Raw genomic sequence first — 26,676 nt, forward strand, 5'->3', positions numbered from 1 at the left:
ATTCAGCCCCTCCATGCTGCTATTTTGTTGTGGGATCAAGGTTGATCCTGGATTTTAACTCTACTTCTCAGGATGCACCCTGATTCCCTGAGGGATCAGCAGTCTGTCTGCCCCAACTTGAAATCCTTTCAATGATGGAGCATAGAGAATTCTAAAGATTCACACCTGTTGAGTGAAGTAATTTCTCCTTATCTCAGTCATAGAGTCATACAGCATGGAAACAGACCCTTCGGTCCAAACAGTCCATGCTGAACACAATCCCAAACTAAACTACTCCCACCCACCTGACCTGGCCCATATCCCTCTAAACTTTCCCCACTCATGTACTTATCCAAATGTCGATTAAACATTGTAATTGTACCCACATCCACCACTTCCTTAGGAAGTTCATTCCACACACGAGCCACCCTCTGTGTAAAAACTTTGCCCCTCATGTCTTTTTAAAATCTCTCTTGTCTCACCTTGAAAATGCGCCCCCTAGTCTTGAAATCCCCTGTCCTAAGGAAAAGACAACTACCTCTATCTACATCTTTCATCATTTTATAAACTCCTTGATGGTCACCTCTCAATTTCTTATGCTTCAGTGAAAAACGTCCCAGCCTTTCTGGCATTTTTCATAATGCAAACCTTCAGCCTCTTAACCATGTTTTAGATTCCTCAATAAGGGGTACTGATGGCCTAGTGATATTATCCCTGCACTGTTCAGCCAGAGACCCATGTAGTGTTCTTGGGACCTGGTTAGAATCCAATGGCAGATGTTGGAATTTGAATTCAGTATAAATGTGGAATTAAGAATCTATTGATGACCATGAATTTATTGTTGATTGTTGGAAAATCCCATATGGTTCAGTAACGTCCTTTAGGGAAGGAAACTGTCATCCTTACCAGGTCTGGCCTACATGTGACTCCAGACTCACAGCAATGTAGTTAACTCTTAACTGTCCTTTGGGCAATTAGGGAGAGGCAATAAATTCTGGCCTAGTCAGAGATATCCACATCCCAGGAATGGATAAGAGAAAAGACCAATGGAAACAATTGCTCAGAGTCTACCCTATTAAGCCCTTTCAGAATCACATGACGTTTCATCTCTCATTCTTCGAAACTCCAGAACTCCAGAGAATTTGGAACCAGTTTACTCAGCCTCTCATTATCGGACAACTCCCTATTACCGGGACTACGATAGTGATAGTTTGCTGCACCACCTCCAATGCACGTATCGTCAAAGGGGTGGAGGGAGAAGGTAAAGGAGTGAGAGACTAAGTGAGACAGAGCAAAGCATGGGAGAAAAGCAGTCAAATAGACAAAGGAATGGATAACTATAAGTCACAGAAGGTGAAAAGCTGATAATGGGGACCATAAGTAGGTGAGAAGGGTTGACTCTGCTGAAACAGCCCATGAGTTGATAGGGCCTGATGCATGAGGGTGGGTAAAGAACATGGAAGAAGGTATTCAGGCTTTAGAACTATTGAACTCAATATTGAGTCCTGAAGACTGCAGGGTCCCCAAGCAGGAAATGAGATGATGCTTCTCCAGCTTGCACTGACCTTCACTGGAACACTGTAGTCAGTCAGGGACATAGATATTCACCAGAGGCCACCTTGGTGTGTTGAAGTGGCAGGCATCTGGAAGCTAAAAGTCATTTTTGTGGAGAGAACGGAGGTGTTCTACAAAGTAGTTGCCACAGCGATGGTGTTGGAAGGTGGGTCTCCATGGGTTATTCTTGGGAGGGTAGTTACAGACCCGATGGACCAAATAGCCTCTTTCTGCTCTGTAGGGATTCTATAAGAGGCAAGATCTATGTCAAGTGACTAGCCTGGTCAATGAAACTGACAGAATGGTGTTCTACTAAACAGTGGAAAGAATTCTGAGGGATAGGATTAATGACTATTTGGCAAGGCATAGTGTAATTAAAGGCAGTCAGCATGGCTTTGTGAGGGCCGGTCATGCCTCACAAATCTTATTGAGTTCTTTGAGGACGTGTTAAGACAGGTCGACAACAGTCGAGCAGTGAATGTGGTGTATTTGGATTTCAGCAAGGCATTTGATAGGGTTCCCCATGGTAGGCTCATTCATAAAGTCAGGAAGTATGGGATACAAGGCGATTTGGCTGTCTGGATTCAGAATTGGTTGGCTGACAGAAGGCAGAGAGTGGTTGTAGATGGAAAGTATTCTGCCTGGAGGTCAGTGTTGAGTGGTGTCCTGCAGGGCTCTGTTCTTGGCCCTCTGCTCTCTGTACTTTTTATAAATTACTTGGATGACGAGGTTGACAGATGGGTTAGTAAATTTGCAGATGACACAAAGGTTGGAGGTGTCGTCGATAGTATAGAGGGCTACTGCAGGCTGCAGTGTGACATAGACAGGATGCAGAGCTGGGCTGAGAAATGGTAGATGGAGTTCAACCTGGATAAATGCGAAGTGATGCATTTTGGAAGGTCGAACTCAAATGCTGAATATAGGATTAAAGACGGGATTCTTGGCAGTGTGGAGGAACAGAGGGAACTGAGTGTGCAAGTTCATAGATCCCTCAAAGTTGCCACCCAAGTGGATAGGGTTGTTAAGAAAACATATGGTGTTTTGGCTTTCATTAACAGGGGGATTGAGTTTAAGAGACGTGAGGTTTTCCTGCAGCTCTACAAGTCCCTGGTGAGACCACACTTGGAATATTGTGTCCAGTTCTGGTCGCCCTACTATAGGAAAGATACAGAGGCTTTGAAGAGGGTGCAAAGAAGGTTTACCAGGATGCTGCCTGGACTGGAGGGCTTGCCTTATGAAGAAAGGTTGAATAAGCTCAGACTTTTCTCTCTGGAGAGAAGGAGGAAGAGAGGAGACCTGATTGAAGTGTACAAAATAATGAGAGGAATAGATAGAATCAATTGTCAGAGACTTTTTCCCCAGGGCAGGATTGACTGGGATGAGAAGTCATAGTTTGAAGATATTAGGAGGAAGGTACAAAGGAGACATCAGAAATAGGTTCTTTACGCAGAGAGATGTGAATGCATGGACTCTGTGGTGGTGGAAGCAGAGTCATTGGGGACATTTAAGCGACTGCTGGACATGCACATGGATAGCAGTGAGTTGAGGGGTGCGTAGGTTAAGTTACTATATCTTACATTAGGATTGAATCTTGGCACAACATTGTGGGCCAATGGGCCTGTTCTGTGCTGTACTTTTCTAAGTTGTATGATCTATGTTCTATTTCTTTAAGGTGGTTGAGGATTGGGTACCAATTGTTTTTACAATAGGAGAGTTTATGAATGAACAAAGTCAACAGTACAATGCATGATAGAAGACTCGAAATTTCTTTTTTTGGGATTGTGCTTAGAGGACATAATCATAACTTTGGACAGAGGCATTTTACTTTCAGTTTAGGCAGTTTTGCAGAAGTCTTGGGCCGAAGCTGGATGTGTGAAATAGTTTGTCCCAAGACAGGGAGGTCTTTTAGGAATGTTTAAAATAAAATACCTCAGTGTAAGGAGTTTAGCTTAAAAGCTCCAGGCCAGATGTCTTTGTTTTAAAAAAACTTTGAAGGGGCTGTGTGAAGGTGAGAATGTCTATCCTCAGCTAAACCTGAGACTCTACAACTGCAGTGTCTCCTACCCGCCCTCCTCCTCTAACCCCCTTATTAAGTACTCTGTTTTTTTTAAGGTAAGGATTTTCTATTTCTTTATCAGTGACTGGTTAAAAAATTACTTTTTTTTGTTTATCTATTAATTGGTTTTTAGAAAAAGACTATAGCAGAGAGGTATCAGAAAGTATTTAACTCAAACCTGTACAAAGTAATAAAGTAATTAACTAAGCAGAGATGGCTGGGCAGGTGGTGTGCTGTAGCTGTATGATGTGGGAGCTGGCTGATCCCATTGTGAATGGCAGTGACCACATCTGCAGCAAGTGTTGGTTGCTGGAAGAACTCCGGCTCAGAGTTGATGATCTGGAATCTGAGCTTCAAACACTGCGGCACATTCGGGAGGGGGACAGTTACCTGGACGCTTTGTTTCAGGAGGCAATCACACCTGGGAGATTAAGTAATTCACATTCAGTTAGTGATCAGGGACATCAGAGTGTGACTGTAAGTGAGGCAGGTAGGGGGAACCTGAGTTCAGGAGTGGAGGAGCCTCAGCCCTTGACCTTGTCCAACAAGTACGAGATTCTTGCTCCCTGGAAAAGGACTCTGGACAGGATGAGCTGGCTGACCATGGCACCATGGTGCAGAAGGCCATTCAAGAGGGGGAAGCAAAAAGACAAGTAGCTGTTATAGGGGATACTATAATTAGGGGGATAGATAGTATCCTTTGCAAGCCGGATCGGGAGTCTCGCATGGTGTATTGCCTGCCCGGTGCCAGGGTGCGGGACATCTCCGACCAGCTTGAAAGGATATTGGAGCGGGAGGGGGGAGGATCCAGTTGTTGTGGTCCACGTTGGGACTAACAACATAAGCAAAGCTAGGGTGGAGGACCTGTTTGGGGATTATCGAGCACTAGGAAGGAAATTGAATTACAGGTCCTCAAGGGTCATAATCTCTGGATTACTGCCCGAGCCACATGCCAATTGGCATAGGGATAAGAAAATTAGGGAAGTAAACATGTGGCTAAGGGATTGGTGTGGGAAAGAGGGATTTCACTTCATGGGGCATTGACATCAGTTTTGGAACCGGGGTGATCTGTACCGTTGGGACGGTCTCCACCTGAACCGATCAGGTACCAATGTTCTAGCGAAGAGGATAAATAGGGTGGTCAGTAGGACTTTAAACTTCTGAGTTGGGGGAAAGGAAAAGTGAAAGCGACAGGGAGTATGGAGGTAAATGGAAAGATAAGCAGGAGGATAGCATATGTAAAGGCAGATTTAAACTTGAGACAGACTGGGAATGCAGCAAAAAGGAAGGATAACTTAGGACATCTTATGACTTCCAATATCTCTAATGATAAGAAAGTTAGCATTAAGGCACTTTACCTTAATGCTTGTAGCATTTGTAACAAAGCAGACGAACTAATGGCACAGATCGGTAGTGAATGATTATGATGTGGTAGGCATCACAGAGATGTGGTTACAGGGGGGTCAGGACTGGCAGTTAAACATCCAAGGGTTTTCAACTTATCGAAAAGACAGGGAAGTTGGCAGAGGGGGTGGGGTTGCCTTGTTAGTTAAGAACAATATTAAATCTATGGCACTGAATGACATAGCATCGGATGATGTGGAGTCTGTGTGGGTGGAATTGAGGAACCACAAAGGCAAAAAAACCATAGTGGGAGTTATGTGCAGACCTCCTAACAGTGGTCAGGACCAGGGTTGCAACATGTACCGGGAAATAGAGAAGGCATGTCAGAAAGGGAAGGTCATGGTGATCATGGGAGACTTCAATATGCAGGTGGACTGGGTAAATAATGTTGCCAGTGGATCCAAAGAAAGGAAATTCATGGAAAGCTTACAGGATGGCTTTTTGGAACAGCTTGTCATGGAGCCCATAAGGGAGCAGGCTATTCTGGACCTAGTGCTATGTAATGAACCAGACTTCATAAAAAATCTTAAAGTAAGGGAACACTTAGGAAGCAGCGATCATAATATGGTAGAGTTCAGTCTGCAGTTTGAAAGAGAGAAGGCAAAATCGGATGTAATGGTGTTACAGTTAAATAAAAGGTAATTATGAGGGCATGAGAGAGGAACTGACGAAAATAGACTGGAAGCAGAGCCTAGCAGGGAAGACAGTAGAGCAAAAATGGCAGGAATTTGTGGGTATAATTGAGGACACTGTACAGAGGTTCATCCCCAAGAAAAGAAAGATTATCCGGGGAGGGATTAGACAGCCATGGCTGACAAAGGAAGTCAGGAAATGTATTAAAGGAAAAGAGAGATCCTATAAAGTGGCCAAGAGCACTGGGAAATCAGAAGATTGGGAAGGCTACAGAAACAAACAGAAGATAACAAAGAGAGAAATAAGGAAGGAGAGGATCAAATATGAAGGTAGGCTAGCCAGTAATATTAGAAATGATAGTAAAAGTTTCTTTCAATACATAAGAAACAAATGACAGGCAAAAGTAGACATTGGGCCACTTTAAACTGATGCTGGAAGCCGAGTGATGGGAGATAAGGAAATAGCTGGAGAACTTAATAAGTACTTTGCGTCAGTCTTCACAGTGGAAGACATGAGTAATATCCCAACAATTAAAGGGAGTCAGGGGGCTGAGTTGAGTATGGTTGCCATTACAAAAGAGAAAGTGCTAGAAAAGCTAAAAGGTCTTAAAATTGATAAATCTCCTGGCCCCAATGGGCTACATCCTAAAGTTCTGAGGGAGGTGGCTGAGGAAATAGTGGAGGCGTTGGCTGAGATCTTTCAAAAGTCACTGGAGTCAGGGAAAGTCCCGGATGATTGGAAGATCACTGTTGTAACCCCCTTGTTCAAGAAAGGATCAAGACAAAAGATGGAAAATTATAGGCCAATTAGCCTAACCTTGGTTGTTGCTAAAATTCTAGAATCCATCACTAAGGATGAGGTTTCTAAATTCTTGGAAGTGCAGGGTTGAATTAGAACAAGTCAACATGGATTAGGTAAGGGGAGGTCGTGTCTGACAAACCTGTTCGAATTCTTTGAAGAGGTGACAAGTAGGTTAGACCAGGGAAACCCAGTGGATGTGGTCTACCTAGACTTCCAAAAGGCCTTTGATAAGGTGCCACACGGGAGGTTGCTGAGCAAGGTGAGGGCCCATGGTGTTCGAGGTGAGCTACTGGTATGGATTGAGGATTGGCTGTCTGACAGAAGGCAGAGAGTTGGGATAAAAGGTTCTTTTTTGGAATGGCAGCCAGTGACAAGCAGTGTCCCGCAGGGTTCAGTGCTGGGGCTGCAGCTGTTCACGTTATATATTAATGATCTGGATGAAGGGACTGGGGGCATTCTAGCGAAGTTTGCCGATGATACGAAGTTAGGTGGACAGGCAGGTAGCACTGAGGAAGTGGGGAGGCTGCAGAAGGATCTAGACAGTTTGGAAGAGTGGTCCAGGAAATGGCTGACGGAATTCAACGTGAGCAAATGCGAGGTCTTGCACTTTGGAGAAAAGAATACAAGCATGGACTACTTTCTAAATGGTGAGAAAATTCGTAAAGCCAAAGTACAAAGGGATCTGGGAGTGCTAGTCGAGGATTCTCTAAAGGTAAACATGCAGGTTGAGTCCGTGATTAAGAAAGCAAATGCCATGTTGTTATTTATCTCAAGAGGGTTGGAATATAAAAGTACCGTTGTGCTACTGAGACTTTATAAAGCTCTGGTTAGGCCCCATTTGGAGTACTGTGTCCAGTTTTGGTCCCCACACCTCAGAAAGGACATACTGGCAGTGGAGCGTGTCCAGCAGAGATTCACACGGATGATCCCTGGAATGGTAGGTCTAACATATGAGGAACGACTGAGGATCCTGGTATTGTATTCATTGGAGGTTAGAAGATTAAGGGGAGATCTAATAGAAACTTACAAGATAATACATGGCTTGGAGAGAGTGGACGCTAGGAAACTGTTTCCGTTAGGCGAGGAGACTAGGATCCGTGGACACAGCCTTAGAATTAGAGGGGGTAAATTCAAAACAGAAATGTGGAGACATTTCTTCAGCCAGAGAGTGGTGGGCCTGTGGAATTCATTGCCGCAGAGTGCAGTGGAGGCTGGGATGCTAAATATCTTCAAGGCCGAGATTGATAAATTCTTGATGTCACAAGGAATTCAGGGCTTCGGGGAGAATGCGGGTAACTGGAGTTGAAATGCCCATCAGCCATGATTGAATGGTGGAGTGGACTCGATGGGCTGAATGGCCTCACTTCCACTCCTATGTCTTATGGTCTTATGGTCTTAAAATATGATCTATCAAGCCAAGTTTCACTCTGGGATCTGGCTTGTCCAGTAACAACGTCAACAATTGGGAATCATAACAATTTTCTTCTGTAATAGAATATCTTTCAAATATATTTGAGCTCTAAACTTATTTTGAGGAAAATGTTACATTAGTTAAACTTACAACAGACACGGTGAATACCAGAAAATGCAGCCTAATTTGTGAAGTCAATGTAAATGTGCAATGAAATTCAATCTAAACTTTAAATTATTGTTGAATAATTGTAGCTCTATAAACCTTGTATTTCAATTTTATATATTTTTCTTTCACATATAATTCATGTGTAAAAGTTGTCATTTCTTATAGATCAACAATTATCTTTAACAAGTTTACTTGTACATTGTTAAAATCTCCAGCCAAGATCTGAATTTGAATAATAGGCATCTTAGATGATGTGCAATTAACATCTGTGTCTATGGTCAACCTGTGATTGACCATGAAATGCACACTTAACATAAAAATATGGCCTCACAGTGCCACGGACCAGGGTTCCATTCCAACCTCGGGCGACTGTCTGTGTGGAGTTTGCACATTCTCCCCGTGTCTGCGTGGGTTTCCTCCGGGTGCTCCGGTTTCCTCCCACAATCCAAAAGATGTGCAGGTCAGGTGAATTGGCCATGCTAATAGTGTTAGGTACATTAGTCAGGGATAAATGTAGGGTCAGAGAATGGGTCTGGGTGGGCTACTGTTCAGAGGGTCACTGTGGACTTTTTGGGCCAAAGGGCCTGTTTCCATACTGTAGGGATTCTAATCTAAATCTAATCCCAACAGATCACACTCTCAAAATGATGTGTTATGGTGCTACCTTGATTGATAAGGGATAGTGTTCAATGTTACACACTGAAATTAGACAATATATAATCAAAAACATGAGACTCTTTATTCAGAAATATGAGGCTAAAATCCATTGCTCATATTCTGGGTCTTACCCATTTCGAGATATTCATCTATGAGGCCATGGATGTTCATGGGCTGCAGATTCCAATCCTTTTCCCACTGAGGTAAATATACTTTATTCTCCACACTGTGACCCGCTTTCTTCACCTTCCGACGTGACCACCAATTCTGTAACAGTCTGAACAGATCAGGAAGTTACTGCAGTAACGAAACTATTTTCTGCCCAGCAACAAAATCGCAGCGTATTAATATCACACAGCAATCTGTCAGTCTTTCATCCTTTGTTTACCTCCACCTCTTTTACACACCATTGGACATGAAAATATATTTTACAATCTACATTCAACAAAGTTGTGTTATCAAGTTAGAACAGTGTAGTCTTTGGCACATAAAACACAGAATGCTGGAGAAACGTATCTATATAGAGAGAAACGGAGTTGATATCTTGACTCCAGAATGATTTTTTATTTCTTCTTAGTCTCAATCTCCTGCATTTGCAGTATCTTAGTTTGCTTTATGTCCCTCATACATAAGCGGCCAAGCATTAACTGAATCCAGACGCAGAGAGGCTACCACTGCGTTCAGAAAGTCACAAGCAAATTCACACCTTGGAGATTCATTGTATTAAACTTTCCAGACATGAAATACATGTAAAATGCGAGTACATCTCTCTGGGTTGTGAGCTTGGCAAACTTGAATGCCTTGAATGTGGAAAATGCAAGAAGGTTGTGTCAATGGTTTTATTCCAAGTTCAATAAGACCAACTGCACTACCACTTCTTACCACTAAATGGCAGACTTTGCAAGGAAGTTGGAGCTCTGCACCATTTAAGAACTGAAAATTGCTTCTGGTATGTATAACACAAAGAAAAGTTTTTAATATCCTACTTACTCTCAGGTCCTCAGTTTTCCTACATTTAACAAATTAATAGTAGTTTTTTTTTGTTTTTACAAATCCAATTGATCATCATTAATCATGAACATTAAATATTTTGCTACAATTGGCACAGATCCTGCATTCTTAATGGTAGCAATGATGACATGCATTAGATGTAAATTAAACTTTGTTCTGTTGAAGCAAGTATTCAGATGGTGCACTTCCTAATTTAATGTTTGCACAAGTAACATTGTCAAACTGTTGCTCAGTTGGTAACACTGACTTCTGGCTCAGAAAGCTGTGAGTTTAAGTCTTACTGCAGGAACTGAATACAAAAATTACCATTGTCCCTCCCGGATGGTGTTGCTCTGTTAGAGGGTACTGTCTTTCACATGAAGCACCAAGATCGATGACCCCTCCGAGACACACACAAAAGCACTGCCTCATCCAGGCACCCGGACGACCCTTGGTAGTTGCCCTTGTCTTTCCCATTGGGGGTGTGGCAGGGACGGTGTTCAACATCACAATTCCATCCAACAAAACATAACATTGGTTCATGAGAGCAACCTCCCCACCCCTCCTCCACCCAATCCAACCAGGTCCCTTGTGTTTTCTGCAACTTTAAGGAGTTGATGTTCCACGTCCAAGTTGGTTGTGCAGGGGGTCCAGCTCCTGTTCCATAACCGAGGGAGCTGAGCCTCAAATTTTGTATGTACCTTAGTCCCACACTCCTGATCCTGGGAACATGGTGCAGGGAAGAGAATGGGGAGGTCAATAGGCCAACACTGCTTCTGGCCAAACAGGATACTGACAGGTCCATATAGAGGGAAGTCAAGGAGGGGCTGCAGTAACTAAACTATTTTCTGCCCAGCAACAAAATTGCAGTATATTATTATCACACAGCAATCTGTCAGTCTTTCATTCATTGTTTTCCTCCACCTCTTTTACACACTTCTGGTCATGAAAATATATTTCACAATCTACATTCAACAAAGTTGTGTTATCAAGTTAGAACAGTGGAGTCTTTGGCACATAAAACACAGAATGCTGGAGAAACTCAACAGGTCTAGTAGCATCTATACAGAGAGAAACAGAGTTGATATTTTGACTCCAGAATGATTCTTTATTTTTCTTAGTATCAATATCCAGCATTTTCAGTATCTTAGTTTACTTTATGTCCCTCATACATAAGTAGGATGATATAATTCCTCATTCATGATGAAGGGCTTTTGCCCGAAACATCAATTTTCCTGCTCCTCGGATGCTGCCTGACCTGCTGTGCATTTCCAGCACCACTCTGATCTAAACTCTGGTTTCCAGCATCTGCAGTCCTCACTTTTGCCAAGTCAAGGGGATTGTTCATCCTTTACCCCTGCTACTCTTCTCTTTGTTTCGGTGTATGCTGCCTGAAGGCTAAACCCATTTGCCTGACTTTGAAAGACTGCAGGTGTAGTTGCATGACTGATTGATGAACTCATAGAATCCCTACAGTGCGGGAAGATGTCATTTGGCCTATCAAGTCTGCACTGACTCTGTGTGCAGCATGCCGCTCAGACTCAGCCTTCCTCTCTATCCCTGTAACCCTGCATTTCCCATGGCTAACCCACCTGGCCTACACATGCCTGTACACTCTGGGCAATTTAGCATGGCCAATCCACCTAACGTGCACATCTTTGGACTGTGGGAGGAAACCAAAGCAGACACAGGGAGAACGTGCAAAGTCCAGACAGTCACCTGAGCTTGGAATTGAACCCAGGTCACTGGTGCTTTGCACAGCCCTCTCGGCACTTTTCTGGGAAAGTTCGAATGATCCATGCACTGTCCCTGCGTTAGAAGAGAAATGTGCGCAGAAAACATTGTTTTCTAATACTAGATAATATTATGGCTTCAGAATTGAAGATGGTGTCAGTGATGGCAGTGGTGTCATGTGTAAAGCCCTGATCTTCCACTCACAGGATTAGCATTGGCACTTGATTCTGGAAGCCAATGCTACGCATGCACACAGCTGGTATGAAAATCCAAGGGAATGCTGGTCGTCCGTCAAGTTCCATTAGTGTTAGCCTCTTTCCAGCTTTGAGCCTCCTGCTCAGCATCCTTACATTCACATACAGTCTATTAATAAACACAGGCCCAGATCACCCAAGAGTAAGACCATTGCTTCAGCAGTCTAGATGGGAGTTACGTGTCAAGACGGTGAGGATGTTCTGATGTAGCTGACTCTCCGAGAATTGCCCGGGAAGCTGAAACATCCAATGTGCAATTACCCGGCATTTGGCACCCTCTGAGCTAGCCCCCAAGTCCAAGCTACAGTTGGAGATTTTGGATGGCTCCAAATTCAAAGTTAGACAGTTAGAGAATGATACAGCATGGGAACAGACCCTTTGGTTCAACTTGTCTATGTCAACCAAGTTTATCAAAACTGATCGAGTCCCACCTGCCTACACTTGGCCCATATACCTCCAAACCTTAACCAAACATCTTTTAAATGTAATTGTCCCTACATCTACCACTTCCCCTGGCGGTCGGTTCCACAAACGAACCACGAAGTGTGTGAGAAAGTTGTCCATCAGGTCCCTTTTAAATCTTTCTTCTCTCACCCTCAAGTTTTGAATTCCCCCACCCTAGGAAAAAAGACCTTTGCTATTCACCTTATCTGTGCCCCTCATGATTTTATAAACCTCCAAAAGCTCACCCCTCAACCTCCTATGCTCCAGTGAAAAAAGTCCCAGCCTACTCCAATAACTCAAACCCTCCAGTCCTGGTAACATCCTTGTAAATCTTCTCTGCACCCTCTCCAATTTAATAATATCCTTCCTATAGCACAGTGACCAAAACTGTACACAGTATTCCAACAGTGACCTCATCAATGTCCTGTACCACCTCAATATGATGTCCGAACGCCTGTACTCAATGATCTGAGCCATGAAGGCAAGCATACCAAACATCTTCTTTACCACCTGGTTTACCTGTGATGCATCTGTCAACAGACCCCTGGGTCTGTTTGTTCGACAGCGCTGCCCAGGGCTCGAGCATAAAGCATATTCATGTAGGTTGGTAGGTTCTTTCACTAAAGGAAGGACATGAGTGAACTCGATACATTTTTAGAAAAATAGTCACATGTCACATTAGGCTAGCTTTTAAATCTAGATTTTTACTGATTCTAAATTTCTTTAGCTACCAGGAGGGATTCAAACCCATGCCTGCAGACCAGTAGTCTGGGTTTCTGGTCCAATCACATCATCATTATGTCAGCACCACCAATTAAGCATGATCCACACCCAGGTTTTTTTGTCCTTTTGCTCTTTAACCCTTTTCCGTGGCAATGCTTATAGGGAGGGTTAACAGCTAAGTGGTATTGTCACCAGACTTGAGGAACCCAAGCAATGTCCTGGGGACCCAGGTTCAAATCCCACCATTGCAGATGGTGGAGTTTGAGTTCAGTTTGTTTGGGGAAAAAAAAAGTCTAATGAAGATTGTTAATTGTTCAAGAAAACCAAATGGTTCACCGATGTCCTTTTAGGAAAGAAACTGCCATCCTTACTTGGTCTGGCCTACATGTAACTCCAGACCCACAGCAATGTGATTAACTCTTTAATTGTCCTCTGGGCAATTTAGAATGGGGCAAGAAATGCTGGTTTAGCCAGCGACACCCTTATCCGGTGAATGAATTTAAAAAAACATAATTACCTAAATTCCACCACACTCCAAGACAGTGCATTCCAGATCTTAACCAGCTGCTAGATTAAAATATTTTCCATCGAGTTGAGTTTGGACCTTTAACCAATCATCTGAAATCGGTGACCTTCGATTCTTACCTCTTCCACCAAAGAGTTTCTCCCTATCTATTCTGTTTAAATCCCTCATGATTTTGACCACCTCTATTAAATCTCCCTTGACCTTCTCTCCCTCTCAAGCAGAGCAGTAGCTTCTCCAACCTATGCAGATATCAGAAGTCCCTCTTTCCTGGGGTCGGTCCTGTGAATATTTCCTGCATTCTCTCTCCAAACCCTGCTGGAACTGTCGCTGATGGAGCACGATGCTACAATCAGACCTGGTCAGCAAATACCAAATAGGACACCGCTTCCTTTCTGCTTACACCATTCTGTCCTATTTGCATAGCAGGTCAAAAGTCACATGACGCCAGGTGAAGTGACTTCACCTGATGAAGGGGGCAGGTGATTTCGAAAGCTTGTGATTTCAAATAAACCTGCTGGACTATAACTTGGTGTCATGTGACTTCTGATTTTGCCCCCCTCCATCCCCCCTCCAGGCCAACATTGGCACCTTCCCATCATGCACTGGAAGTGATGTTGCTAAAGGGTGGTGTGTGGAGATTTGGCAACTGCCTAATTTACTCCTGATTTGGGGGATTTTTGGACTGGAGGTTGAGAAAGCTCAATAAAAATTAGGGTCATCTGATTCACGTAACTTTGAACATGTGTGGATTTTATTCTTCCCAAACGCATTCATGAATGCAATATTCTTTAAAAAAACCCTGTCTCTGTCAGTGAGTGATTCTAGTTCGCATCAGTCAAGTTTTGTGGTCGGCAAGAGGAAACGTATTCCAAATATAGCATCTGGGAGGCAAACTAGAGGGAATTAAGCGCTCAATGTCACACGGAGTTCATCTTAATTGGCTTTCCAGCCGAGATTGAAAATGAAAAGTCTTACGGATAGCCAAGCTCCATGAAGTTATTCCACATTTGCTTCAGGACCATAATGATACCCATCTGCATGCACAGGTCGATTAGGCAGCCACTGGGGTGACACTGTGTCAAATAAGAGGTAAAGATTTATCAGATTACATTAAGTATACGGAAGCATTAAATACATGCATGACGTGTAGGATGCTAGGATTACACTCAAAGCAGCTACAACATTTCAAGCATAATTGGTTTCTCCAATCAGCTCCCCAAATGGTTCCCTTGGGTACGTTCAGATCAGAAAGTTCAAGCTTCCAACAAGGGACAAAAAAAAAATTCAGAAAATCCTACACTATATCCACTTCACGCCTCAGAAAGGCCTTTGAAATCTGAATGCTTGCATGAAATTACAACGGCAAAAGGATCTGTGAAAAGTGACATCGAGAAAAGAAAATAGATCAACCATTTGGCCGTTTCTGATAGGTGATAGTGATGTTTTTTGGAGGGGAAAATGGGAACAAGAAGGGCAGGAAAGTCAACCCTGACCACCTGGATGGTGGAGGTCAAAGGGCAGCTACAGCTGTAGAAGATGTGAGACAGATGATTGTGGCATAGCATGGCACCAGAGGTTGGGAATACTATGGTGAGTAACTCACCTCCTGATTGCCTGAAATCTGCCCATCATCTGCAGATGTGATGGAGCACCACCACTTGCCTGGATGGATACAGCTCCAACAACTCTCAAGAAGCTTGAAACCCATCCAGGACGAAGCAGATTGGGCACCACATCCACAACCTCCATTACAGATGCTCAGTAGCAGCAGTGTGTACCATCTACAGGATTCGTTGTAGACATTCACCAAAGATCCTCAGGCAGCACCTTCCAAACCCAGGAGTACTACCATCTAGGTGGGCAAAAACATCAGATTTTTGGGTGCACCACCACCTGCTAGTTCCCCTAAAAGCCACTCATCATCTGGACTTGGAATTATATCAAGTTTCTTTCAGTGTTAGAATTTCATAGATTCCCTACAGTGTGGAAACAGGCCATTTGGCCCAACAAGTCCACACCGACCCTCCGAAGAGTAACCCAACCAGACCCATTCCCCTCCCCTATTGCTCTCTGACTAGATTTACCTCTGACTAATGCACCTATCCTACATATCAAGGGGTCAAAATTCTGGAAATCCCTCCCTCACAACTTTGTGCATCTACTTATACCAAATGGACTGCAGATATTCAGGGCACCTCATCTGCACCTTCCCTGGGGCAATTAGGGATGGGTGATGAATGCTGACCAAGGAAATGATACCCGCATCTCACAAATTAACTTTTAAAAATTCTTCTGGTAAAAGGGGTGACAAATGGAGAACAGAGACATCAGCTCCGCTGAAGAATGCATTGAACTCGGAAGTCATTATTTGAGCCAAATGCTGTAACAGAGAGATTATGGTGAAATATTTGAGTAGATTGGGGTTGGAATGCAGGAGGTTGTGGGGGAGCAACCTGCTAGAAGTTTATGAGCTTGCGAATGGTGTGGATAGAGTGGAAAGTATGAGGAGTTTTTTCCCAGGGTGGAGAGGTCAATTACTAGGGGATCAGGCAGCATCAGAGGAGCAGGAGAATCAACATTTTGAGCATAAGCCCTTCATCAGGAATACCGAGAGGAGGAGAACCTCTTCAAGGTAGGCATCCTTGGAAGACAATTCACAGTAGGATTGAAATCAACTCGGAGAAAGCGAGGACTGCAGACGCTGGAGATCAGAATCGTGAGTGCGGTGCTGGAAAAGCACAGCAGGTCAGGCAGCATCTGAGAAGCAGGAGAATCGATGTTTCGGGCATTAGCCCTTCATCAGGAATAAGGAATTATATCATGGTCATTTCTCATGAAGGGATTACGCCTGAAAAGTCGAGTCACCTGCTCCTCGGATGCTGCCTGTGCTTTTCCAGCAGCACACTCTCAATCTGATCTGCAGTCCTCACTTTCTCCCAATTACTAGGGATCACAGGTTTAAAGTACAGGGTGGGGGAGATGTTTAAAAGAGATATGTTTTATATAAAGGGTGGTGAGTGCCTGGAACGTGCTCTGAGAGGAGGTGGTGGAAGCAGATGCAATAGCAATTAAAGAAGGACCTGGACAAATACATGAATAGGAAGGGCATAGAGGGATACGGATCCTGTAAGTGAATTATGGAAGGGCAAAATGTGTTAGCGCAGGTTTGGAGGGCCAAAGGGCCTATTCCTGTGCTGTATTGTTCTTTGTTCTTTTTTCCCACATTCTAATAAAAGGATTGGAACAGTTTGTATATTTCCTTCACATCAGCATAGTGGTATTGGGAAAAGTCATCCTTTTAACTTATAGTGCAACACATTCACAACAAGAAAGATTTTGACTGCTGCACTTGTTTCAAACATTTGGACTCTGAAAATCAGACATCTTCTGCTCCCGTAAACTAATAGTTATGTCATCAAATTGAATACAGATTCAGATGCATCTGCATGTCTAACATTGATATTATTGAGAAATACCACTGAAAGGCCAAATGAAAATAAGCTCATCTTTCTTCAGACTTTCCATTAACTGCCTTGCACTGTAGCATGACTGTTTTTTTTTAGATTACTTACAGTGTGGAAACAGGCCCTTCGGCCCAACAAGTCCACACCGCCCCGCTGAAGCGTAACCCACCCATACCCCTACATCTACCCCTTACCTAACACTACGGGCAATTTAGCATGGCCAATTCACCTGACCTGCACACTTTGGACTATGGGAGGAAACCGGAGCACCCGGAGGAAACCCACGCAGACAATGGGAGAACGTGCAAACTCCACACAGTCAGTCGCCTGAGGCGGGAATTGAACCCGGGTCTCTGGCGCTGTGAGGCAGCAGTGCTAACCACTGTGCCACCGTGCCGCCCACTAATCTCTTGCACTGTGTTAGCAATTTGAAAGGGACGAGTACAACTGTAGCATATCAAGCAAGAAAACAAAGATAATGGATTAGTACCTCCTCCAGTCTCCACCTGTGAAACAGCTTGGTATAGGCACCTGGTCGACCTGCAAATCTGATCAACACACAAGAGGATTTTAGAGCAGTATTGGTTAAAACTGAATCAGCATATCAACCACGTCCACTAATTCCATTTTCTGTGATTAACTCAAGGGCATTTGCAATAAAACACTTGATGGGGAGATGATGGCATAATGGTTTTACCACTGGACCATGAATCCATAGACCCAGGTAACGTTCTGGGAACACAGGTTGGAATCTTGCCAGGGAAGGTGATGGGAATTGAATACAATAAAAGTCTGGAATTAAGATGACCATGTTGGAAAGATAAACATCTGGTTCCCTAATGCCTTTTAGAGGAGGAAATCTGCCTTATCCGGTCTGGTCTACATTTGACTCCAGACCCACAGCAATGTGGTTGACTCTTAACTGCCATGTGGGGCAATTAGGAATGGGCAATAAATGCTGGCGTTGCCAGTGATGCCCTTATCCTGGGAATGAATAAATAATAAACTGTTAGCAACAGTAACCTGGAGTTAATTGGGCAAAGTTGAATAAACCGTGGCAAAAGAACGCAGATCTGAAGGAACAAAAGCTAAAGCTGAAGATCTTCTGCTCATCAGTTTGGTTGAGTTGTCCCGGTGAGGCAATGCAACTCTGAATTAAATGTCCCAGGACTATCTTTTCTTTTATTTGAATGCCTCTCATACCCTGCCTGACAAGTTGTTACACAAAGCCATCAATCCTGCGAGTAAAGGAATTATAGTGAATGAAGGCAGCACACATTAGTTTTTGTATACTTTGAGCACAAAAGCAGTGTCAAGGCTTCCTTGATACTGGACTGCTGAGAAGAAATGTGCAGTCCAATTTACGTCTAACAGCACATTTTTCCTCGTTATCACAAACATATCCAACTTTAAAATAATAAAAGCCCTTCCTTTCTAGGGGGTGTTATTCACCAATTGGGAAAGAAAACATTTGATCAACATCAAATCAGTAACAGTTTGGTCTACTAGATGTTCCTGAATGAAGTTAATAAATATTTTATTTATACAACATGTCAGAATGCATGGACATTTTTATGCTTGGCTCCACTATTGAGATGGCAATGAGTTTTTAACTATCCAGTTTGCAATGTGGAAATGCTGAGGTTTTGTACTGAGGTGGTGGAGAAACCAGATGAATACTGTAAAGACATCTTTTAATGTAAAAGGAAACTGGATACAGGAGTGGGCCAATTAATCCCTTAAGTGTGTTCGACCATTCAACAAGAACACAGAATCCTTACAGTGTGGAAAGAGATCATTTGGCCCTTTGATTCAGCACTGACCCTCCAAAGAGCATCCCACTCATGCCCAACTCCGACCCTATCCCTGTAACCCCATATTTCCTATGGCCAATCAACCTAGCGTGCATATCTTTGGACTGTGGGGGGAAACTGGATCACCCAAAGGAAACCCACACAGATTAGGGGACAATGTGCAAACTCCACACAGACAGTCACCCAAGGTGGAAGAGTGAGTGAGTGTGTGAATATGTGAGTGAGTGAGTGAGTGAGTGCGCGTGTGCGTGTGCGTGTGCGTGTGCGTATATATGTGCTCGCGCATGCGCGGGAAGCAGACATGCGGAAACAAACAGGTCAGCAACATGGGTCAAGCTCAATGAGGTCAGTCACTGGAGTCACCCCTTTGAACTAACATGGTCACAAAGCTGAAAACATGTGGCAGTTTTCACAAACGCTAATTACTAGAAGCATGTGGAAGTATTGGAAAAGGTGCAGAGGAGATTTGCCAGGATGTTGCCTGGTCTGGAGGGAAGGTCTTATGAGGAAAGGGTGAGGGACTGTTCGCATTGGAGAGGAGAAGGCTAAGAGGGGATTTAATAGAGACATACAAGATGATCAGAGGATTAGATAGGGTGGAGAGTGAGAGTCTTTTTCCTAGGATGATGACATCGGCTTGTATGGAGGGGCATAGCTGCATAGCTGATGTCATATGTCAGAAGCAGGTTCTTTACCCAGAGAGTGGTAAGGGCATGGAATGCCCTGCCTGCTAATGTAGTTAACTCAACCACATTAGTGGCATTTAAACAGTCCTTGTATAGGCATATGTATGACGATGGGATAGTGTAGGGAGTGGGCTTAGATTAGTTCACAGGTCGGTGCAACATCAAGCGCCAAAGGGCATGTTCTGCCCTGTATTGTTCTATGTTCGATGTTCTATATAATGGTCTAACATTGAGCCACAAGTGTGGATCATCTGCACCTTTTCAGTCTATGGTCCTTAAAGAGATGTCACCACATGTTAGGAATGTGTGGCAGTCAGGCTGTGGTCCTGTTGGGTCTGGGGTATGGTGGGGTTGGTGAGCATTGGGAGAGAGGAAATATTTCATGCTGAGATACAATGGTCTTGGGAACCGGTTCACCCGTGAAAGTGAGATGGGGGGGGGGAGCTTAGTGAAAGCAAGAGTACAAGGAGGGAGTGAGGAGGAGAAGTGGATTTCTCTGTGATATGTCATACTTTTGACCATCTTTACAGTGTGAGTGTCTGGTTGCAGCCTGACTGACAGATCATTGAGAATTTGTGGAGAAGCGCCTGCTTGTGCTAATGGGGCCATGAAGTGAGTGTCTCCAGTGAATAATTCAGTAACACAATCTCCCACATTTCACAAACCCAGCATTACACTTCCGTCTGCACTCCCCACACCATGGCCCCGTGTTTATTAAAATTTACAGCTCCATTTGTAAATCCCACAGGATTTAGTCAATTACGCAAGTATTAACCACAAGTTGCATTCAACAACGTTTGGCCTAGATGAGGTGGTGTTCAGTCAGGCAGGTTTGTAACTGGCCAGCAGAGATTAACACAGAGCTACTTTCCCCATGACTCAGCTGAATTGTGCTTCCCAGTACAACGTTAAATGATTTAACACAGCAAGCTGGTCAAACATCCATGGCTCCCCACAGACCTTACTTTAATCAATTACAACTGGTGCAGAATGTCACTCATTGCAGCAGTGACTGTGTAATTTATTTTATAAAGTAAGAACCCTGGATTTCCTCCTTCACTCCAAAGACCTTCAGAACTGAATGGGATTGTGAAATTGACAAGATCTGAAAACTCAGTTGATGAAAGTATATGTTATTGTATCTGTCACACAATGTGTTTAAAAATTTGCATTCAGCAAAAGAACTGTGAGTTGACTCTTAAAACGATAGACAATAATACTCATTTATTTGACAAAATTAACATTAGAATAATCAAGTCTACTATAAACTAACAATAAACTATCTTATGCTTTAGTTTAACTTTGAATGATCATATAACACCACACCAGAACTTGGCCAGGCTGCAGGTGATGATGGCATCTGATGCCCTCCCAAGGAGTCTCAGGGTTGGCTTCTCTTTGGGTGGTTATTCTCGAGTTACCACCCTGAGTGGGGTTTTGTGGAAATTCTTATCCTTCCGAGTCTTTGTGCCATTTTGGGAGGGTCTTAAGGATCTGCCAATGGATTGGTCAGGTTTGATTACTCTGACCAATTTGACCCAACCAGGGGTTGGCACATTGATGGCTGGGTGGCCCTTAGGTGTCCATTATGGTAGGTGCTGGGTGCATACAGTCTCTTCCAAATAAAGATGCTAGGCCCCTCCATGTTTGGTGAATGACTCGATGCGCCCAATTGTCCTAAGGGTGACATTCCATTGTCCCATTCAAGTCCAACTCCAGGTGAGTCTTGCAGGGTTTACAACTGTCAAGTTTGTTTGCAAACTGTGGGCAGCTGTAGCCTGTCTGGATTCTGCAGTGTGTGGATTGACACAGTCACTTTAGTCAAGGCTGGTTTCCATTACCCAGCATGCTTTAATTTATGGCCAGTTGATTGAAGTTCATCATAAATCAGTTATTTTGGGTGGCCTATCTGGCCACAATATGCCACTAACACTTCAGTTCTATGGGGTAAAGTAGATGACGTAAAGGCCTCAAAAGGTCCAGATCATAACCTCCAGGTAGTTATGGGCAACAGCTTGACGTAAGGGGAGGCTGTGATTCTATCTCCCTTTCTCAAGATTGTTCAAAGTGCCCATCATCTAAAATCAGTCCATTATTTGTTTACTACAATGTTACAAAGCATTTATCAAAAGGGATCAATGGTTAGAACAGACACTTCAGCAACTTGTACTTACCCAACTTAAAACAAACTTCATTGTAAATCAAAATCAATGGCTCTACATCTCAAAACTGTGCATCAGAAATTAAATATTTCTGGTTGAAAAGTACATATCGACTGACACTGATTCATTTGATATGGACTTGTGCACAACTGAGGATATGCCGTAAATTGGAATCTTGTCCAAAGTTTAGAATGCCACTCACCTGCCGAGGAAGAAAGCAATGTAGAAGATTGAACTATTAAGGTTTACAAATTGGAAGAGAAACATTTTGAGAGCAAAGCTATTCTCCCATTCAGATTCTGTGCGAGGATGTTCTGCAACAATAGATAATGTCTGCATAAGTTATCGAATAAAAATGAAGGGATGTCAAAGAGTCATAGAGATGTGCAGCACAGAAACAGACCCTTCGTTCTAACTCATCCATGCAGGCTAGCTATCCTAACTTAATCGAGTCCCATTTTCCAGCACTTGGCCAATATCCCTCTAAACCCTTCTTATTCATATACCCATTCAGATGCCTTTTAAATGTTGTAAATGTATCAGCCTCTACCATGTCCTCTGGCAGCTCATTCCATACCTGTACCACCCTCTGTGTGAAAATGTTGCCCCTCAGGTCCTTTTTAAATCTTTCCCCTCTCACCTTAAGTCTATGCCCTCCAGTTTTGGACTCCCCTGTCCTGAGGGGAAAAAAACCCCTTAGTTATTCGCCTTATCCATGCTCTTCATGATTTTATAAACCTCTATAATGTCACCCTCAGCCTCCAATGCTCCAGGGAAAATAATCCCAGCCAATTCAGCCAATTGCTCAAACCCTCCAACCCTGCAACATCCTTGGAAATCTTTTCTGAACGCTTTCCTTTAGTCTTTTAACTCTCTGTGGTTCACCTTAACAGTGAATGAAGCCTCTTCTAAACATTTAGCCCAAATAACTTCAAATTTTATTTTCAAATTAACATTCATGCTAAGAAATACATTTCTTTTTAGGTCTACACATATGTTTAGTTTTAATAAAGCTGAAAGATAACTGCATTAAATTGGCTAGCCTTTTAGAACATAGAACATTACAGCGCAGTACAGGCCCTTTGGCACTCGATGTTGCGCTGACCTGTGGAACCAATCTGAAACCCATCTATCCTACACTATTCCATTCTCATCATTATGCCTATCCAATGACCATTAAAATGGCCTTAAAGTTGGCGGTTCTACTACTGTTGCAGGCAGGGCATTCCATGCCCCTACTACTCTGAGTAAAGAAACTACCTCGAACATCTCCCCTCAGTTTAATGCTATGACCCCTCATGCTGGCCATCACCATCTGAGGAAAGTGGATCTCACTGTCCACCTTATCTAATCCTCTGATTATCTTATATGTCTCAATTAAGTCACCTCTTAACCTTCTTCTCTCTAATGAAAACAGCCTCAAGGCCCTCACCCTTTCCTTGTAAGACTTTCCCTCCATACCTGAAAACATCCTATTCTGAAAACAATCTATTCTGAAACCTTTCCAAAGCTTCCACATCTTTCCTGTAATGTGGTGACCAGAACTGTATGCAATACTCTAAATGTGGTGGCACAGAGTTTTGTACAGCTACAGCATGATCTCATGGTTCCAAAACTCAATTCCTCTACCAATAAAAGCTAACACACCATATGCCACCTTAACAAGTCTATCAACCTGGTTGGCAACTTTCAAGGATCTATGTACCTGGCCACCGAGATCTCTCTGCTCATCTACACCACCAAGAATATACCATTTGTCCAGTACTCTGCATTCCTGTTACTCCTTCCAAAGTGAATTACCTCACTTTTCCACATTTAACTTCATTCGCCACCACTCAGCTCAGCTCTTCAGCACATTTATGTCTCTCTATAAATTACAACATTCTTCATCAGTATCCACAATTCCACCGACCTTGGTGTCATCTGAAAATTTACTAACCCATCCTTCTATACCCTCATCCAGGTCATTTATACAAATGACAAACAACAGTGGACACAAAGCAGATCATTGTGGTACCCCACTAGTAACTGAACTCTAGGATGAATATTTCCCATTAACCACCACCCTCTGTCTTTCAGCTAGCCAATTTCTGATCCAAACTGTTAAATCCAAACTGTTAATACCATGTCTCTGCATTTTGTGCAATAGCTTACCATGGGGAACCTTATTAAATGCCTTGCTGAAATCCATGCACACCACATCAACCACTTTACCCTCATCCACCTGTTTTGGTCACCTTCTCAAAGAACTCAATAAGGCATGTGAAGCATGACCTACCCCTTACAAAACTGTGTTGACTATCCCTAATCAACTTATTCCTTTCGAGATGATTATAAGTCATTTCTCTTATAACCTTTCCAACACTTTACCCACAACTGAAGTAAGGTTCACAGGTCTATAATTTCCAGGGTTGTCTCTACTCCCCTTCTTGAACAAGGCATAACATTTGCTATCCTCCGGTCTTCTGGCATTATTCCTGTAGACATAAAGATCAAAGCCAAAGGCTCAGCAATTTCCTCCCTGGCTTCCCAGAGAATCCTACAATAAATCCTATCTGGCACAGGGGGTTTATCTATTTTTACACTTTCCAGAATTGCTAACAACTCCTCCTTATGAACCTCAATCCCATCTAGTCTAATAGCCTGTACCTTAGTAATCTCCTCGACCACATTGTCTTTTTCTAGTGTGAATACTGATGAAAAATATTCACTGAGCACTTCCCCTATCTCCTCTGACACCACACACAACTTCCCACTACTGTCCTTGATTGGCCCTAATCTCACTCTCGTCACTCTTATATAGTTAGAGAAAGCCTTAGGGCTTTCCTTGATCCTATCTGCCAATGACTTCTCATGTCACCTCCTGGCTCTTCTTAGCTCTCTCTTTAGGTCTTTCCTGGCTAACTTGTAACTCTCACACCCTAACTGAACCTTCACGTCTCAGCCTAACATAAGCCTTCTTCTTCCTCTTGACAAGAGATTCAACTTCCTTAGAAAACCACAACTCCCTCACTCGACCACTTCCTCCCTGCCTGACAGGTATACAGTTATCAAGGGCAGGCAGTAGCTGGTCCTTGAATAAGCTCTACATTTCTATTGTGCCCATTCCCTGCAGTTTCCTTCCCCATCCTATGCATCCTAAATCTTGCTTAGTTGCAAGATTTTATTTGATGGAATGTAGGCATTTTGTCTTTCAGAAGTTAAATAATTCAAAGGATGAGTTAAGAACATAGAACTATACAGGACAGGAACAGGCCCTTCGGCCCACTATATCTGTGCCAACCATAATGCCATTCTAAACTAACCCCATCTGCCTGCATGTGATCTGTATCCGTCTATTCTTGGCCTGTTTATGTGTGTATCTAAAAGCCTCTTAAACATTGTTATTGTACCTGTTTTTACACCTCTCCTGGCAGCGTGTTCCAGACACCTACCAACCTCTGTAAAAAACTTGCCTCGCAAACCTCCATTGAACATTTCCCCCTTCACTTTATACCTTTGTTCCCTGGAATTTGCCACTTATTCAAAAGGATTGACTTACCCCAATTTGTCAGTAGATATGCAACCTTTTCATAAACCTTGAAACAAAAATAAGCAGAAAGTCAAACATTTAACTGTACAAACCCTTAACCGAAGCATGGTGTTAGTTGTGAAAGTAAACTCCCCTCTTCAGAGAATTTGTGCTGTAGCTTCTTCTGATGGATTACCCAATGTGCAGGTACGAAATAGCCCTCTGCCAGTGTTTCACTCATCTGTAGTACTCTATTCATCAAAAGGATTAACTTAACAGTTGTGAATCTGCAGCTCAATCCTGAGCAATGTTAAAAATCAGTCCTCATGCTGAATTTAAACGACCTGAACCTTTCAGCAGACAATATCTGCACTTGTTTAGTTTCCTCCACAAGCCCTCTACCTTCACCCTGGTTGATTCTCACAGTAGAAGTTAGGCTTTTTATTTAAAACATTTTGGAAAAGCTATAAATTTGCCAAATTTTACAAGCTTCTCTTTCAGGCACACCAAGATTAACAGTGAGCAGTGGGGTTGGGATGGGGGTTTGCTTGTGAAGGTGATGGGGGGATGTGTGCTGGCCCGCCCGCACTCACCACGTTTAAAGACATGATGATGATGAAGTTGATGCAGACACCAGTTCCTGCTGTGACAAACTGCCAGTGTTTCTTCACAAAATCCCACTGGAACGTGGAGAAGATCTCCATCGTCACAAGGCGGTACACCACCACCCCAAAGACTGCAGCCAGGACAAGCAGAATCTACAGCCAATGGAAGAAAAGAAAAGGAACACTGTTGAGTCATACTGAGAAACGTTGTGATGGTAAAGGGGAGCAGACACACGTTTCAGACTTGGGTCAGCTCGAGCGTGGATGCTGTTTCCCATATGAGGCACTATGCTAGGTCACCATCTGACTGTTTCATTGAAGTAAAATGATCTATTGAGCTATTCTGAAAAAGAGCAGTGCAATCTTTTCTGGTATCCTGGTCAACATTTATCCCTCAGTCAACACCAAATATAAAAAGGAAGCAATGGCGTAATGGTACTATTGCTGGACTATAAACCCTGAGACCTAGACAATGTTCTGGGTCCATATCCCACCGTGGCAGATGGTGGAATTTGCATTCATTAAAATGAACCTGGAATTAAAGGTCTAATGACAACTATGAAAACATTGTCAATTGTCAGAAAAATCCACTAATGTTTTCTGGGGAAGGAAATCTGTCATCCTTACCTGGTCTGGCTTACATGTGACTCCAGACCCACAGCAATTAGGTTGACACTTAACTGCCCTCTGGGCAATTAGAGATGGGCACTAAATGCTGACCCAACCTGTGATGCTCACATCCTGCGAGTGAATGAGAAAAAGCAAGGAGATTATGTGGGATTCTCTGATTCTCTGGTCAATATCACTCTGCTGTTGGGGTCAGTTTGATGTGTGTAAATTGGCTGCTGTATTTGCTCCATTGTATCAGAGACTCAACTTCAGAAGCACCTCATTAGTCGCAAAGTGCTTAAGGACAGCCAGTGCTACTGCATGGTACCATATGAATACAAGTCATGGAGCATAGTAACAGGCGGTTTGGACCACTCATGTCCAGAATTAGAATTTTTAGAATTTGAATCTCTACAGTGTGGAAACAGGCCCTTTAACCCAACAAATCCACACCACCGATCCTCTGAAGAGTAACCCACCCAGACCCATTC

At 43.2% G+C, this 26,676-nt stretch overlaps 1 protein-coding gene across 5 annotated transcripts in view; it reads right to left on the reverse strand.

Moving 5' to 3' along the window:
- ano3 (anoctamin 3) overlaps positions 1–26,676 on the reverse strand; it is a 573,601-nt gene that overhangs the window by 35,300 nt on the left and 511,625 nt on the right. For all 5 annotated transcript variants that reach the window (XM_072592732.1, XM_072592727.1, XM_072592730.1 and 2 more), the window contains 6 exons: positions 25,565–25,729; positions 25,002–25,038; positions 21,663–21,774; positions 17,289–17,346; positions 14,310–14,407; positions 8,795–8,940 (listed from right to left, as the gene is read on the reverse strand). In XM_072592732.1, the coding sequence (XP_072448833.1) occupies positions 8,795–8,940; positions 14,310–14,407; positions 17,289–17,346; positions 21,663–21,774; positions 25,002–25,038; positions 25,565–25,729 (616 nt within the window). The remainder of the gene's footprint in view (positions 1–8,794; positions 8,941–14,309; positions 14,408–17,288; positions 17,347–21,662; positions 21,775–25,001; positions 25,039–25,564; positions 25,730–26,676) is intronic.

This window comes from Chiloscyllium punctatum, chromosome 22 (genome assembly GCF_047496795.1).
Source record: "Chiloscyllium punctatum isolate Juve2018m chromosome 22, sChiPun1.3, whole genome shotgun sequence".
Lineage (NCBI taxonomy): Eukaryota > Metazoa > Chordata > Chondrichthyes > Orectolobiformes > Hemiscylliidae > Chiloscyllium > Chiloscyllium punctatum.